Source organism: Camelus ferus, chromosome 5 (genome assembly GCF_009834535.1).
Source record: "Camelus ferus isolate YT-003-E chromosome 5, BCGSAC_Cfer_1.0, whole genome shotgun sequence".
In the NCBI taxonomy this organism is placed as follows: domain Eukaryota; kingdom Metazoa; phylum Chordata; class Mammalia; order Artiodactyla; family Camelidae; genus Camelus; species Camelus ferus.
This window is the reverse complement of record NC_045700.1, coordinates 33,536,520-33,553,138: the sequence shown is the minus strand read 5'-3', so window position 1 is coordinate 33,553,138 and position 16,619 is coordinate 33,536,520. Positions and strand designations below refer to the sequence as shown.

Genomic DNA, 16,619 nt, shown 5'->3' with positions numbered 1-16,619 from the left:
TATATCCTACAGCGTGATCTGTGCCTAAAATGAGAGTATATTTAATGGCTGTTAATAAAAAAAATCCTTCCGTTTCAGTGTCGCTTTAGACAAATCATCAAAGTAGCCTTGGCACAAATAAATTAACTACTACCTTGAAGTTATTTTATAACCAAGAAAGCAAATAGTATAGAAATATAGTTTTCATACATTATAATAAGAAAAGGTGTGTATACTTTTATCAAAATGATATTGATAGTAAAACAAATTATGGCAAATTAGATACTAGAACTGTTTAATGATGGTACGAAATAAGAGTAAAATAGTATGGATTATATAACTCTGACTTTGCAAATTTGTTTCTACTTAATGTAGTATCTGACTTAGGGTAGCATTCATCCTATTAGGAGAAGAGACATTCTTGAGCAAAGTATTATTCATGAGCAGAGATACACCAGAGATTGTTGAAATGATAACATAATGAAAATCCTGAAACTACTTCTGGTTTGCTATTTTAGTTCCATCATACAAGAGAAGAGTGATACTGATTCTTTCTAGCAAATTTAATAATAATTAGGTAATTGAATCTCCAACTTCTAGCAGTTTTTCCTTCGCTGGTATCAGATATTTAAATCTTCTCTAAAGCCCCAGTATGAGGAGTTTCCTAGAATGAGTCTTATCACAATTAAGCCTTTGTAGTAAACCCACTGTCATTAGCTAGTGAGAACTATCTGAATATCGGCTCTACCACTTTCTGCGTGCTGCTTGTAAATATGAGACACATCTATTTTTATTTATTAATTACTAATTCAATTTGACTGGAAAATGTATTTTATTATATGATTTTATTATAAATGGCCTTTATTATTTCTAACATTTATTTTATTTTTTGTCAACTAATTATTGCTATCTAATCATCCCAGTTTGTGACTGGTGTCCACTTTGTAACACACCACAAATCCATTCTCTTCAAGATTCACAGATAATTTTGTCATAAATCTCTTTATATTTTCCTAATTTCTAGGCTAGTGAAGATAGAAACATTTGATATTAATTCATTCAAGATGACATGACAACAAAAACTCCAGCTAATAAATCCCTAATTTACAAAAATAGCATATATAGCATCTTAACCAACAATACATTTATCATACTATGTCTGCAAAAAAAATCACACTCAGCGGAGAAATGGGGAGCAAAGAAAAGCTGGTATATAAATGCTGTAAAAATACAAATCGTTGATAAGTGATAATTACTGTGGCATTTCTGTTGTGTTTATGATTAGATGTCATCAAGCAGATTCAGAAATGTCTGTTTTTTTTTTTTTTTATCAATATCCTGCATTCAAATACTGTAGTGAAAAAAGATCCATGGTAATTACTTGGAGCCTGTAAGAAGCCCATTTTATTTTGAGTTATTTCACTTAACATTTAGATGTAATCAAGCTTGAGTGTGATAACTGTTTTAGTTCATGAGGTGTTGTTATATTAGAAGCCCTTATATTCTTGGCGATATGAAGGTCCACTTGGTTCTTGACTAAATCTGTGAACTGGTTCTTGTTTAACATGGTCATTGCACATTTTCATCTCTGCTGAGAATGTTCTTTCTCATGTTGTCCTGTTGGTCAACTCATGCTTTGTTGATAGAAAACTTAACTGTTTGTCTCAGGGAAGGTTTCCGTGCTTCCCCCCTGCCCAGTTTCTGCTTCTCAGTAGGGTGTGTTGTGTCATTGCTGTCCAGTTTTATTGAAATATAGTTGACATATAACATATCATTTTAAGGTGTATAACATAATGATTTGATATATGTAATATTACAAAATGATTACCACAATAATTTCAGTTAACATCCATCACCTCACATAGTTACACATTTTTAATTATCTTGTGATGAGAACGTTTAAGACCTGATAGGCTAATCAGTCCCCACGTAGCACTTGTGAATGGCAGTATTTACCTCACCTTATTTTGGTCCGGGCATCTTCCTGACTAGACTGCCTCCCCTACTAGACCGAATTCTTTGAAGACCAGAACTCTATCTTAGTCATCTTTTTTCTCCCCCAGTGCCCAGAACAATTTCTGGCATGCTACAAGGTAGATCATTAATACATCATTGTATCAAAAACAATGTAATTGCCATCCTAATAAAAAAAGATTGTTGTAATGCCTAGAAGTGATAAGGATATTTGCATCAGTAGGCATGACAGGATTAAACATCTTGAAGGAATCACAACAAATCCACTAGATAAATGTTGTTATACAATACTCTGTTTAAATCTTTAAGATTAAAAAAAAGAATTATTTTATTATTTAAAAAAATTCTCAAGGGGAGGTTATCCCTCAGTGATAGAGTGCATGCTTAGCATGCACGAGGTCCTGGTTTCAAACCCCATCATATAAATAAATGAATAAATACCTAATTACCTTCCTCCTCGAATAATAAAAATTAAATTAAAAAAAATTCTCACTTGTTTAGAACTTATGTGACTTTTCTTCTCATATCAACTCTCTCTCTCTTTTTTTTGTGAATAAGAAGAAAATATCCTAGATGCATAGATAAGTGATGAAATCAATATAGCAAAATGTTAACAATTGATGAATTATGGTGAGTATTTGGGTGTTTGGTGTGCAATTTGTTTTTTTGTATGTTTGACAACTTCCATAATAAAGTGTAGGAAATATAAAAGAAAAAAAAGGAAGAAAGGAAGAAAACAGGTATCAATCCATAAGGGTATGGGGTATAGGTCTCACTGAATTCTTTAATATAATCGACTTTACTTAAAAAAAAAAAAAACAAGGACACATCCTGTAGGAATACTCTGAAAATTCCATCAAGCTTCCAAACCTGAGGAGTATTGCCAAGTTATGCACATCTTAAGATTTTTCTCTTACAAAGCCAAGAAATGTGAAACTTATTAGCAGTTCTCATGTGTGGTTTTATGAGGAAAAGGAAAATGCAGAAGTTAGTGTTCCTATGGCAATGAGACTTCAGTTCTGACTCTGTTCCCAGCTTTGCAACCAGCGAGCCATGGCTGCGGATTCCTCACTCAACCAGACAGCTGGCGGAGCCTCCCAGGACCGAACAGTTGCTTTGACAAAAATCTTTGTTGGATCTGCCTTACTCTTTTCTTCTCTGTTAATTCTCACTTGTGTTAAAGAAAAACCCATGCTTATGAACGAATAACTTGGTAGATTTTTCATAGAGCTTGCTTTCCTTTCATATACGTATAACCCATTTCTCTCTTTCATTTTCTTGTGCTTGACTTATCAGTCAGCCTGCATTTTGTAGGCTTTTATCGTGTTCTGGAAAAAATGCCTGAAAACCAGTGCATCATCTCTGGAGCAGGAGCTCAGACTCTCTGATCGATGGCATTGCAATGAGGACACAAATCGGGCATATTAGGCACCTAAAGCTGTATTCACGGTGTTGGCGGATTAACAGTATGGTACCTTAGACTTTGGTTTTGGATCATTAGAGGCTGAATTTAGGTCACAGCAAAAGGTCTCTGACAGAAGAATGCTTCCCACTCACAAGCTGCCTCACTTTGGATTAAATTAAGATTTGATTCCCGGATCTGTAGAGAGAGCTTCACTAAAATCCATGTATCCAATTGTTTATGGAGAAAGAGTTATAAGAAGCAGGGAGAAAAAGGAGCAGGTTTAATTCTGTTTATGTAAAGTTTAATTAAGAGCAATAGTCCTCTCTCTCTCTCCACACCCCCTTCCCAGTTGTCAGGGGTTCAGGATAAGGGTTTTTTTCCTCTGAGAAAAACTTTTAAAATTAACATAAAGTAAAATAGCCTATTTTTTTGGTGTACATGTATGTGAGTTTTAACACATGCCTCTTGCGGGGAAGTGAAGAGCTGTGCTGACTGGGCTAAGGCCCCCTTTTCCGTCGTGCTTTGTCTTATTCATGTAGAGCAATCTCATGGCCTCGGAACCAGCACCTGCCCAGTTGATAGAAATAACTGGAGTTCTTAAGCTTCATTAGTAGAAGTAGAGCACCCAGGAAAGGGTGGGGGAGGACAAACCTGTTCTGTTTGTGCTGCAGAATTCCTAGAGTATGCTGCCTGGTTTGGGGACCGTGTTTTACAGGTGACATTTAACATACTGAAGAAATATAGTCAGTTGAATAAGCTACTGAAATGAGAAACAGGTTAAGGAATTACATGTGGTTGGCTTGCAAATGGAAGACTTGCAGCTGTGTGATTCTTGTCTTCAAATATCTCTCATGGATAATAAGATTTAGGTTTATTCTGTGTTACCCATAGGACAGCGATTCTTAAGTTTTGTGAGTTGTAGACACTTTTGTGAATCTGATGAACATGCTTTGGACATTTGATGTGTGGACATTTGATGCAGAAAAATGTACTCACAATATATATACATATATTTTAGGAAGTTTAAGAACAATATGCATACAGTTTTAGGAAACCCTCAGATGTGCCTTCTTCCTAGAGGGTGGATATAGAAAGAGCAGAGTAGCAGCTTTTAATTTAGTAACAGTAGAACTTCCCAGTGATTTGAGGTCTCTGGAGCTGAAACTGGCTGCTTCATGAGTTAATCAGCACTCTATCAATGGGGAAGTTTAAGCATAAGCTGCGGGTTCCTTTGATGGTTATGTTGAGAAGGGGTCTTACAAATATGGTGGAGTTTTGGCTAGATGAACTGTAATTCCTTGAAAACCTTGAGAATCAATTAGATTCCACGAGTTTTATAGTAAAAGCCTCATATAACATGATGGGTCTATAAGGCATATGATAATCCTGTTCACAGACCCTGGCATTCATGTATGGCTTTATAGAGTATCTGATTTATTTTAGGACTTCTGCTTGATTTCCTCTTGGTCTGCTCCATAATTTTCATTAGCTCCATTTGGAGTTCTTTTTGGGTTTGGCTCTATGGACCAGTATCAATATTCATTGCAGTAGTAAAGCTTTAAAAATGAGATATAAAATCATGGGTTAGTTATCAAATTTCCTTAGCTCATTAGCTCCTAAAGAATAGAAACTGGAGTTTTTTAGATAGATCTTGTAGAGAGACCTGCTCCATAGGGTTACCAAGGTCATTCTGTGACTCACTACCATCCTTTGCACAATCATATTTCAAGGAGCCTTTAAGCTAATAACTCAAATGGCTTTGCACTATTTTGCTGGAGGGAAGGAGGCAGGTGGAGAGAGAGAGAAGGAAAGAAATTGTGCTCACTTTTAGACAGAACCTCTTAATACTGACCTACTGTATTGCTGAACTAAAAGAACAGATTTAGTTTCTATTTTTCAGTCCTTGGGATTTTTTCTGACCCCAGAAGCAAAAGTGTTGCTTAATGGTAATTATGTTGCTTGGGGTTTCCAGATCAATTTGGGATAGAACCATATCTTTCTTGTCCAGACAAGGCACAGAGAAAGAATGAATAAGACCATCTCCCAGTAGGTAGAAACCTCATAACACATAGAAACTGAGAGATATATTGCTGTGGAAGCATTTGCTGTTACATCATTAACAAGGCTTTAGATGTGTGACAAGTAGGTTTAATTTATCTTTTAAAAAATACTGATAAAATATATTGCTAAACCTTTTCATTCCCAAGAACTGGGGATTACTTGAGAGATTTCTAAGAGTAGATTCTCCCACAAGAAAGCAACATGTTTCTCAAAATGCTGGCTATTTCTGGAAATTATCATAAAGGGTATTAGCGTCAGGAGATCAACATGTGGAATTTTGGATGTTGCAACCAGAGGACTAGCTAGAGGATGTCCAGAAAAGGGCACCTGAACTGAATCAAGAGAATGTGAGTGCTGCCATCTGAGGACAGTCTAAAAATATTTGCTCTCATCTGTCTGGCAATATGCATGCTAAAATGAAAAATGATTGATGCCTGTCAAATTATGAGAGTTATGTATAATTGAAACCAGACTTAAATGCAAATGAACGAACATATGTGAATGGGATTTAAATAGTTCCTGGCACATAGTAGGTGTTCAATAAATGTTAATTCCCGTCTTGTGAAAGCTTATTTGGAAGTTTAAAGAGGAAATTTTTAACACAAATAAAAAGAAATATAACTTGCTGCAGGTAGTAAGCATATGAAATTTGGTACTGAAAGAGTTGGTGGTTTTGGTGGAAATGTAGAACTAGCCTCAAAATAGACTTGGATAAATCAAGACGTGATAGATACATAGTGATTAGTTAAGGGAAATGAGTCTTTGTAGGCTGAAGGGACAATTTCTAACTTCAAAAAATAAGTTTGTTGTTTTTCTTATTATAAAAGACACATTTGTTAAATATTTTTCAGAGAAATATATGAACAAAACCCCCAAATCACTTATGATATCACCATTTAGTAATATCATTCAAAATTTTACATATATAGTTACAATACTTTTCCATGTAAATGAAGACACTTCATCAGGTGTACATAAATGATAAATTCTATTTCTCTTAACAAAATGAGCATCATTCATATTGTTAAAATTGTGTAAACACAGTTTTATGTGACTAATCTTCCAAAGTGAGAACAGTATATAAATCATGTAATCAATTGCCTATAGCTGGGCCTTGATAATTTCTCCAAGCTTTTGCTGTTAGAACCAACATCTGTGTATCTGTCTTTGGGTATTTCTGAAAATATGTTATTAGGTTGAATTCCTAGAAGTGAAATTGCTTGGTCAAAGAGAATGAACATTTTTGAAACTCTTAATAGATAGTGCCAAATGCCCTCTAGAAATATTATAATAGCAACGTGTATGCTCATCTTGGTTTATAAAATACTCATTTCTCAAACCCTCTCCCAATCCGGGCATATTAAAAAAACTTAACAAATTTATTTAAAAATATGTTATACTTGTAATTTACTTTGATTACTAGTGAAATTAAATATGAAATATTTTCTTTTTTTAAAATAGAGTTTATTCTTTTGGAGCAGTTACAGGTTCACAACAGAATTGAGCAGAAAATACAGAGTTTGCACATAGCCCTCCCCACCCACACATATATATTCCCCTACCCTCAACATCCCTCATCACTGTGGCGTATTTGGTACAGTTGATGAACCAACATGGGCACATTATTATCAACCAAAGTCTATAGTTTACATTAGGATTCACTCTTGATGTTGTACATTCTATGGGTTTTGACAAATGCATGATGACATATAGCCACCACTATAGAATAATTTCATACAGTATAATTTCATTGCCTTAAAAATCCCTTGTGCTCCGTCTGTTCATTCCTCCCTCCCTCCCTCTCCCCAAGCCCCTGGAAACTACGATCTTTTTATTGTTTCTGTAGCATTACCTTTCCCAGAATGTCATTTGGTTGGAATCGTACAGTTTTTAGCCTTTTCAGACTGGCTTCTTTCATTTAGTAATATGTCTTTTAAGTTTCTTCTGTGTCTTTCATGGCTTGATAGATCATTTTTTTTTAACTGCACATATATTTTTAGATTTACATATATGTACTGTTCATTGTTTCTAAGAACGTTTAGAGCTTTAGCTTTTTAAACTTACATAGTTATCAAGGGAATAAAGCTAACCACAAACAAGAATTAACTGAAAAAGATACATACACCCTGCTATTAACAGCAACATTATTTATAATTGCCAAGATATGGAAGCATCCTAAGTGCACATCAACAGTTGAATAGATAATGGAGATGCAGTATATATATATATAAAATGGAATACAACTCACCCATGAAAGAGAAGGATATTTTGCTATTTGCGGCCCTTCATTCACTTTTTTTTTTTCACTTCAAAAAGCAGAATTTTATAACTGGCAGAGACATTTCTATTACATCAAAAACAACAAAATACCTAGAAATAAACTTATTAAATATGAAATATTTTCAAATGCTTATTTTTGGGGGGAGATATACCATCAATTTTATATACTTTCTCCAATGTTGTATTGATGTATTTGTCTTTTTCTTATTGATCTTAAAGATTTTTCAGCATTGTAGTGTAGTTGATAATTTTTCTTTTCTATGTTTGAGAATTCTCCTTCATTTGAGTTCTGGAAAGTTTTCTACTAAAGCCAAGAGGAGAGGATACTCTGCTTCCCAAGGTCATTTGCACTTATGGTGTTCATGTGATCTAGTGCAGCCAATCAGCTGCATCCATCTGGGACTTTAGATCGGGAGCTAGTGATGTAAAAAAACAGTAATGTGGTAGTGGTAATGTGGCAACTCAAGTACTGTCAGCACCTAATGTCCCATGCTTAGCTTCCTTGGTGGTGGTGTTTTCAACAGATGGAAACTGTGATATGATTTTGGTTGTAATTTTGGCTGCCTAGTCCCCGTTTATTCATTTAAAAATACCACTATTTTAAAATTCAGGTTTGTTATGGTGTTTACATACAGTAAGAAACAAATACATTGCTTGATGAGTTTTGTCAAATAGTATAGTTTCATAACCACCACCACAATCAAGATACAGACTATTTTTCTTATTTATTGGCTATTTAACATGTGCCAGGCATGACATGTTTCATTTATGTTCTTTTATTTAAGTCACATCACAACTTTATGTTGTCGGTTTAATTGTCATTCCCATTTCACCAGTGAGAAAACAGATATTAAGTAACTTGCTCAAAACAATGATTCTGATTGGTGGTTGACTCAGGTTGTAAACTGAGGCAAGCATTTCTCCTACTCTGCACTGCTTCCACACATCAAGGGATTGTTTAGTTGGTAAAATACTCATTACTGAGATGTCCAGTTAGATATATAATTTCTGCACATTATTGCTATTTCAAATCCCTAATATTCAGAAACATAACCTAAAAACTATGAAAATTCAACCACATATCTTTATTTTGGCATTTGTTACTGGGTTCTCTAGAAGTGATAATTTGGCATTCAGGGTTTTTGTATGATATTCATATCAGAAGTCATTAGGGGGTGAGGGTATAGCTAAGAGGTAGAATGTGTGCCTAGCAAGCATGAGGTGTCCTGGGTTCAATCCCCAGTACGTTGTTGGGGGAAGGTAAGCTCAGTGGTACAGCGCATGCTTAGCATGCATGCACAAGGTCCTGAGTTCAATACCCTGTCCCTCCATTAAAATAAATAAATAAACCTAATTACCTGCCTCTAAAACAAATAAAAAACAAAAAACAAAAATAAAACAAGCAGCTTTTTCGCAACGGGTTTGCCGCCAGGACACAGGTGTCGTGAAAACCACCGCTAAATCTAAGCCAAAAAGGGAAAGAAGACTCACATCAACATTGTGGTCATCGGACACGTAGATTCAGGCAAGTCTACCACCACCGGCCATCTGATCTACAAATGTGATGGCATCAACAAGAGAACCATCGAAAAGTTCGAGAAGGAGGCTGCCAAGATGGGAAAGGGCTCCTTCAAATATGCCTGGGTCTTGGACAAGCTGAAGGCAGAACGTGAGCATGGTATCATCATGATATCTCCCTGTGGAAATTCGAGACCAGCAAGTACTACGTGACCATTATTGATGCCCCAGGACACAGAGACTTTATCAAAAACATGATTACAGGCACATCTCAGGCTGACTGTGCTGTCCTGATTGTGGCTGCTGGTGTTGGTGAATTTGAAGCAGGTATCTCCAAGAATGGGCAGACCCGTGAGCATGCCCTTCTGGCTTACACTCTGGGTGTGAAACAACTAATCGTTGGCGTTAATAAGATGGATTCCACTGAGCCACCCTACAGCCAGAAGAGATACGAGGAAATTGTTAAGGAAGTCAGCACCTACATTAAGAAAATTGGCTACAACCTTGACACCATAGCATTTGTGCCAATTTCTGGCTGGAATGGTGACAACATGCTGGAGCCGAGTGCTAACACGCCTGGTTCAAGGGATGGAAAGTCACCCATAAAGATGGCAATGCCAGTGAAACCATGCTGCTTGAGGCTCTGGATTGCATCCTGCCACCAACTCAGCCAACTGACAAGCCCTTGCGTCTGCCCCTCCAGGATGTCTACAAGATTGGTGGTACTGGTACTGTTCCTGTGGGTCGAGTGGTGACTGGTGTTCTCACACCTGGCATGGTGGTCACCTTTGCTCCAGTCAACGTTACAACTGAAGTCAAGTTCGTTGAGATGCACCATGAAGCTTTGAGTGAAGCCCTACCTGGGGACAACGTGGGCTTCAACGTCAAGAACGTGCCTGTCAAGGATGTTCATCGTGGCAATGTGGCTGGTGACAGCAAAAATGATCCACCAATGGAAGCAGCTGGCTTCACAGCTCAAGTGATTATCTTGAACCATCCAGGCCAGATCAGTGCTGGATATGCACCTGTGCTGGATTGTCACACAGCTCACATTGCTTGCAAGTTTGCTGAACTGAAGGAGAAGATTGACCGTCATTCTGGGAAAAAGCTGGAAGATGGCCCCAAGTTCTTGAAATCTGGTGATGCTGCCATTGTTGACATGGTTCCTGGCAAGCCCATGTGTGTTGAGAGCGTCTCTGACTATCCTCCTCTGAGCCATTTTGCTGTCTGTGACATGAGACAGACGGTTGCTGTGGGTGTCATCAAGGCAATGAACAAGAAGGCAGCTGGAGCTGGCAAGGTCACCAAGTCTGCCCAGAAAGCTCAGAAGGCTAAATGAATATTATCCCCAATACCTGCCACCTCAGTCTTAATCAGTGGTGGAAGAACGGTCTCAGAACTGTTTGTCTCAATTGGCCATTTAAGTTTAATAGTAAAAGACTGGTTAATGGTAACAATGCATCGTAAAATCTTCAGAAGGAAGGAATGTTTTGTGGACCATTTGTTTCTTTTGTGTGTGTAGCAGTTTAAAGTTATTAGTTTTTAAAATCAGTACTTTTTAATGGAAACAACTTGACCAAAAATCTGTCACAGAATTTTGAGACCCATTAAAACAAAGTTTAATGAGAAAAAAAAATAAATAAAACAAGCAAAAAAAGAAGTCAATAGATAAGTCAATATGAATTTATTGCATTCATTCAAGTGCATGGTAGATTACTGAGTGAAGAAAAGGTCTGAGTGGAGGAAAGTATGTGGCCTTAGTTCCCAATTTTATTGATGAGAAAAAAAATATACAGAAATTAATGGGTTAGGGCACAATAAAAGATTCTTTATGACCTAGGGTTAACAATATGAAAGTTAAAAGAAATAAGTTATGGAAGAGTTATCAGGGAAAGTTCCACGGGTGAAGAATGGGTTTGAACAGGTGGATTGAACAAGATGTAGATTTGAAGTCGTAGAGAGGAAGGTGAAGTTATTTCTATGATAAGGTCAGGGAAGTGAGAATGAACTAGGCACGTGTTGAGGACAGACACTAAAAGTTGGGTTGGAAGCTAGGGTGAAATAAGGTTGCATAAACTTATGTTGTAAAGGAATTTCTATGTCAGTAAGAGAAGTTTGGGCTTGATTCAGGGGGCATTGAGGCACCAGGGTATATTCATGAGCCAGAATGATAATTTAGGAATCATGATCTTTGTTCTCATAAAGCTAAATTATGATGTTGAACTATGAAGACACTTTAAACACCAGTGTTCCCCATGGATTTATCCAAGAACCTCTTTGTTTTCTTTTTAACAGCCTGTTCCTTGGTAATATTTGTCACCTCTCTGTGCAGTCCTTTTTAAGAAGAGGGAAATAACTTGTAATAACTTTTAATGGAGAATTTTCTGTGAAAATACTGAATCACTATGCTGTACACCTTGTAAATCAATTATACTTCAGTAAAAAAGAAAACAGGTTATATGATTCTTTTCATTTAAAATTTTTGGCTGATGTATTAAAATTTTTGTTGTCATCACTATGCTGTGGAAGAAATATGGCCTTGTAGACAACCCCATGATCTGAAAAAAATGAGGCCAACACCTACCTACAGATCCTATCAGGTTGTTTTCAAGTTGAAATGAAGTATTGTATATGAAACGGAGTGTCTGCCACCTTGGAGGAGCTCAGTGTGTGTTGATTCTCTGAGACTGTCTTTATTCCATTGTATATTCTTCTCTTTTCACCATTTCTTATGTCTACCAGTGATTGATAGTAGAAAACCAAACCAATGAGGAAATAGCAAGTAAATATTAATGAGAAACCTTAGAAACAGTTGATAATTTGTATGTTTCTTGTGTATATTGTATGTTTTATGAATATATTTGTACATGTGCTCTGCTCATTTTTATTTTATTTAATTTTTTAAAAAAACTTATTTTGAACACATTTATTGTGGTACATTTTTTAATCATATGCCATTTAATGGATTTCTTGAAGTTCTCTAAATACACATTTCTTGTAAGTTGAAGATAGAAAGATGAGCAGGGATCAGACTGTAAATGTGGATTTTCCTACATGTGAAAACCTCCTCCCCTCATCTTGAGGAGGAAGGAAAGTACACTTTTTACTGAATGTTTTGTTTTAAAATACATTGTTTGGAGTGCATTAACTGAAAATAACATTGTATTGGGCAATGAAGCTTGATGTAATAGTACTTCAATTGCTAAGTATTTAAACTTTCGTAGAAGCTGAAGTAGTCAGGCCAATAGTGATTAACTTCTCTGCTCTTCTGAGTGGGTCTTCAGGAGAAACAAGCTGATGAGAGCCAAGGCTCTACTTCTGATGCTATAGCCTTCGGGTAAACGTTTGAGGGAAGACTGGATCCTACTTTGCTGGATGAGTATGAGTTTCTAGGATGGAGGTATTATATGAGGATTAAAACCCTTGTGAGGAGTCGGAGTATATGTCTGTTGACATGGTGCTCATAGATGGCAATCTAACAAAACAACACATCTCTCAGTAGCCACCTATTCCCAGAGGGAGAAGACCTGACTCTGCAGTGCCATGCCCTGAGACCTGGTGGTAGGTTAAGGTGCAACCTGACACCATCTTCACTCGTTCTGTTCCTTTTAGTTTTAGAATATTGTGTTGAGTGCTTAGTTATTTGGTACTTTTGAAGGAGATAAGGATGAGTTTTAATAAGCACGCTCCCTTGCCCAAATTTCTCTTTCTAACTTGAAGCCTTCTATACACAGTGATAGTGATAATTTCTTCTAGTAGATTGTTTCTGATTGGAATAAATATACCAATAACATATGATCACAAACCTCATTATACACTATAATATATGAACAGGTTTAAGAGTTGTTTTAACTGAGGGACAAGATGCGTACGGGAGATGTATATACTGAGCAGAGGGTTATACCAGAAACCACGTTCTCAAATTGCATATGCCCCAGGTTAAGAATTAAAAACACAGAATGTCCCTTCTAGTAAAAGAAAAATTCCTATGCTTGAGGAACATGTAAATAATTACAAAGAGTAAGTAAGCAAAATTTTTAAGTGATTATCTTAAAGACCATGTCAAGGTTGTTAGTGTGGTGATAAAGAAATAAAAACATGGAAGTTTCCAAAATGGAGCAATAGGGAATGGATTGGCAATAGTATAGTGAGGATGCCCTAAGCGTCAATGCTTGGAACGCTGCATCCACAAGTTACTAAAACTAGCACTACTGTGGGAGCTTCGATACAGTTATCAACCTTTCCATGTCTTGGCTTTGTCATCTGTAAAATGGGGATACTATTAATAGTAACTTGCCTCATAAGATCATTGTATGGATTAAAGGAGTTACCATAAATGTTAATTGTATTTATTATCTTTCATAGCTATCATTTCACTTGTTGGAATACTATTGGTATAGTTGATCTTTTCTTCTCTGGAATAATCATAGCTCTCAGAAACTTTAATTTTATTATAAACATTCACTTAAATCATACTAGAAGCCATATATTTTGATAAAAATGCACATTTGAAAAAGAAGCAGTAAGATAAAGAGTATACATGTTTTGTTATTTTGAAACAACTTGTTGGTTACATTTACCCTAAGGGAGGAGTGTTCTAGTCTCTATATTAAATGAAAGCATGTTAAAATACATAGGCTGGTAAAGGGAATTTATAGCTCTGGGATTTTTTTTTTTTCCCCCAAGAATAATTACCTGGGGATGGGGAGGGGACTTATGCAAGGATGGCTTTATTACTTAAGTTTGCTTTTCTTCAGAATTATGCACCGTGAGGGTGTGAGGCTGAGAGGCATCTACTTATATACTAGGTTTAAATGTTGATTAATCATAAAAGGCTTACTTTTATAAGGGAGAAAATGCATTCAACATTTTCCCCTGAGTAAAGTGTGCTGAAAACCTGCTTAAATGGAGCATATAATTTTTAATGACTCAGGCCTTTAGTCCTTGGAAATGAACCAAGTATGATAAATAAGATGAAAGCTGGTGAATATTGAATGTCTCGTCATCATATCATAAGATCTGAAATCACCTGAGGGTGTGTATCAAGAGTAGTATCTTGAAAGGATTAGCTGACTTTGAAGAATGTGGAATAAATTGAAAAAAGTTGATTGTAATCAATTAATCCAAAAATCTCTTCCTGAAATTCAAGAGATACTGACATGATAATCAAAGATAGGGTAAGATTTTCATTTCAATAAAAATACTGTCAGGGTTCAGTTTCTCATATAAATTATTTTGGGATCAGTTTCCTTTGACTCATACAGTATTGACAAGAAAATATGTTTCTACTTTCCACCTTTCTTTGGCTAACTTTTGACCTTTGATTTTTCAAATATCTTATAGTCTACACATAGGCAGGTTGCTCTTATTTTTGTTCTTATTTCACGGACTATTCTTAGGAGAAAATATTCACTAGTTAGTGCAGGAGAAAAGCAAGATTTGTACATCATTCAAAAATAAATGAATGCATTCATTCTTTTATTTAGTCAGATATACTAATTTAAAACTATATTAAACCTGTCCCTGAAGATCACAAAGAAGAGATAATTTGGAAAATTAAAGAATTAGGTAAATTAGAAAAGCTTAAGATGAACAGGTAACTAGAAAAAAAATTAAATATGCTGTGTACACAACTGATTTTACTATAGCACCAGTGGATCATCAATGCAAAAAACCTATACCCGTGGAGTTCAGTCTACTTTTGTTTTGAAGGGCACCGAGGGTCTTAGGATTCTCCCAAATTAAACAACATAGATAGATCAACAAGCAGAGGACATTTACATATACAGAAAAAAATGGAAAATTGTGATTGACCAGGCTGATCTTGTGAAGTAGTTCTGATTTATAATAATTAGAGCAGCAATTTTCAGTTTTGGTGTTGAGACAGCATCATTAGCTAATCAAAGATTCACTGAAACTCTCAACATACTATAAAATTATTAAAATTATGAAAAGTTAGGCATAATTTTAAGAACAAAACAAAAAATAAGGACTCAAAACTACAAAAAGATTCAGAACACAGAGCTAGGCACTAAAGGTATTATAGTAACTATCAAATATAAAACTATAAGTGTCAAGAAAATAGACATTTGACAAATCTAAATTAGATCTGTTGAGAGATGAGAATTGAGAAAAGTCAAAAAGTGTAGACAATTTTAGTGTTTATGAAAAGGCTCAAAGTTCATAATATAGAAGAAATAAGAGTTCATCTTGATAAAATAGACTTGAGAATGTGAATATATGTTGATTAAATGAATTTCACAAAAATTCCTTCATCCTAAAAACATTCTCAAGAATATGTTACTATTTTTAGTAGAAACAAGCAAAGGAAAGGGGACTCTTTATTGCAAATGCAAGCCAATTATGTGCTCATACTTGGGGAGAAACTTTGGCCACATTTATAAAATATAAAATTAGTCCACACAGATTTTCTGATTTACATAAGAATACACTCACAATCACACACAAAAATAAAATGCAGATATAGTGTGTGCGTGCTAATATTTTTTCCTAACATAAAACCAAAATTCTGAGCTTTAAAATGGTAATTTAAAAGAAATTAAAAAATTTATCAACTCTGTATAATACTGCCTACCATTGAAAGCTTCTTATTCTACCTTAAGAACTGACTTCACAGATGCAGTTTCCTTATCTATGAAATGGGTATAAAAACCTTCACTTTATATTGTTGTGTTTGGATTAAGTAAGGAAATATATAGGAAGCACTTAGGACAATACCAGCCATATAGTACATCTTTTAAAAAAGTAAATATTATTAAACAAATTATTAAGAGAATTGGGGAATTGAATGCTTATACTACTAGAAGTGCTCTTATGGGTGATACTGAGTGATAAACATACTAAAGACTTTACAAAGGTAGAGCTGAATATGAAAAATTCATATTTTTAACTTGATGAATTGGCCTTATCCAAATAAATACAACTGTTAGCTAAAATTTCCATTGTGTATGTCTAATTTCTTGGGTTAGTTGACAAGATACTTGTTTTGGCCATTCTATATGGTGCTTTCTACTCTACTGAAAGGGATTAGGAAGTCTATTGTATACTTTTCAATTGTATGTTGTACAACATATCATTTTCTTAAAATATGTGAAAATAATTGACCTCTCAAAAGTCAATTATTAAATGTCCTATTATTTGTAGTGGATTAAGTATGGATCCAGGATCACTGGAAACTATGTACATCAAAGATAGATAAAGACATAATGAGATTAAAAGTTTTGTTTTCTAGAAATCCACATTTTTTTTTAGATCTGTCTAGGAAATCAGCTGAATATGCATGAAACTGTGTTATCATCTGGTTTACATTTTTCCATCTGGTCCAAAGAATGGTGTCTGTCCAATCTCTTGCTAAAGCAAATAAACTATAATTTGTTATTCT

General features: G+C 35.3%; 1 protein-coding gene across 1 annotated transcript; it reads left to right on the top strand.

Moving 5' to 3' along the window:
• The first annotated feature begins 9,178 nt into the window (after positions 1–9,178).
• On the top strand, positions 9,179–10,853 carry LOC102520234 (elongation factor 1-alpha 1-like). The gene is given in 3 exon segments (XM_014565016.2): positions 9,179–9,383; positions 9,386–9,787; positions 9,790–10,853. Coding segments are annotated over 3 exon segments (1,239 nt in total). The 5' UTR covers positions 9,179–9,313; the 3' UTR covers positions 10,557–10,853.
• Positions 10,854–16,619: the final 5,766 nt, after the last annotated feature.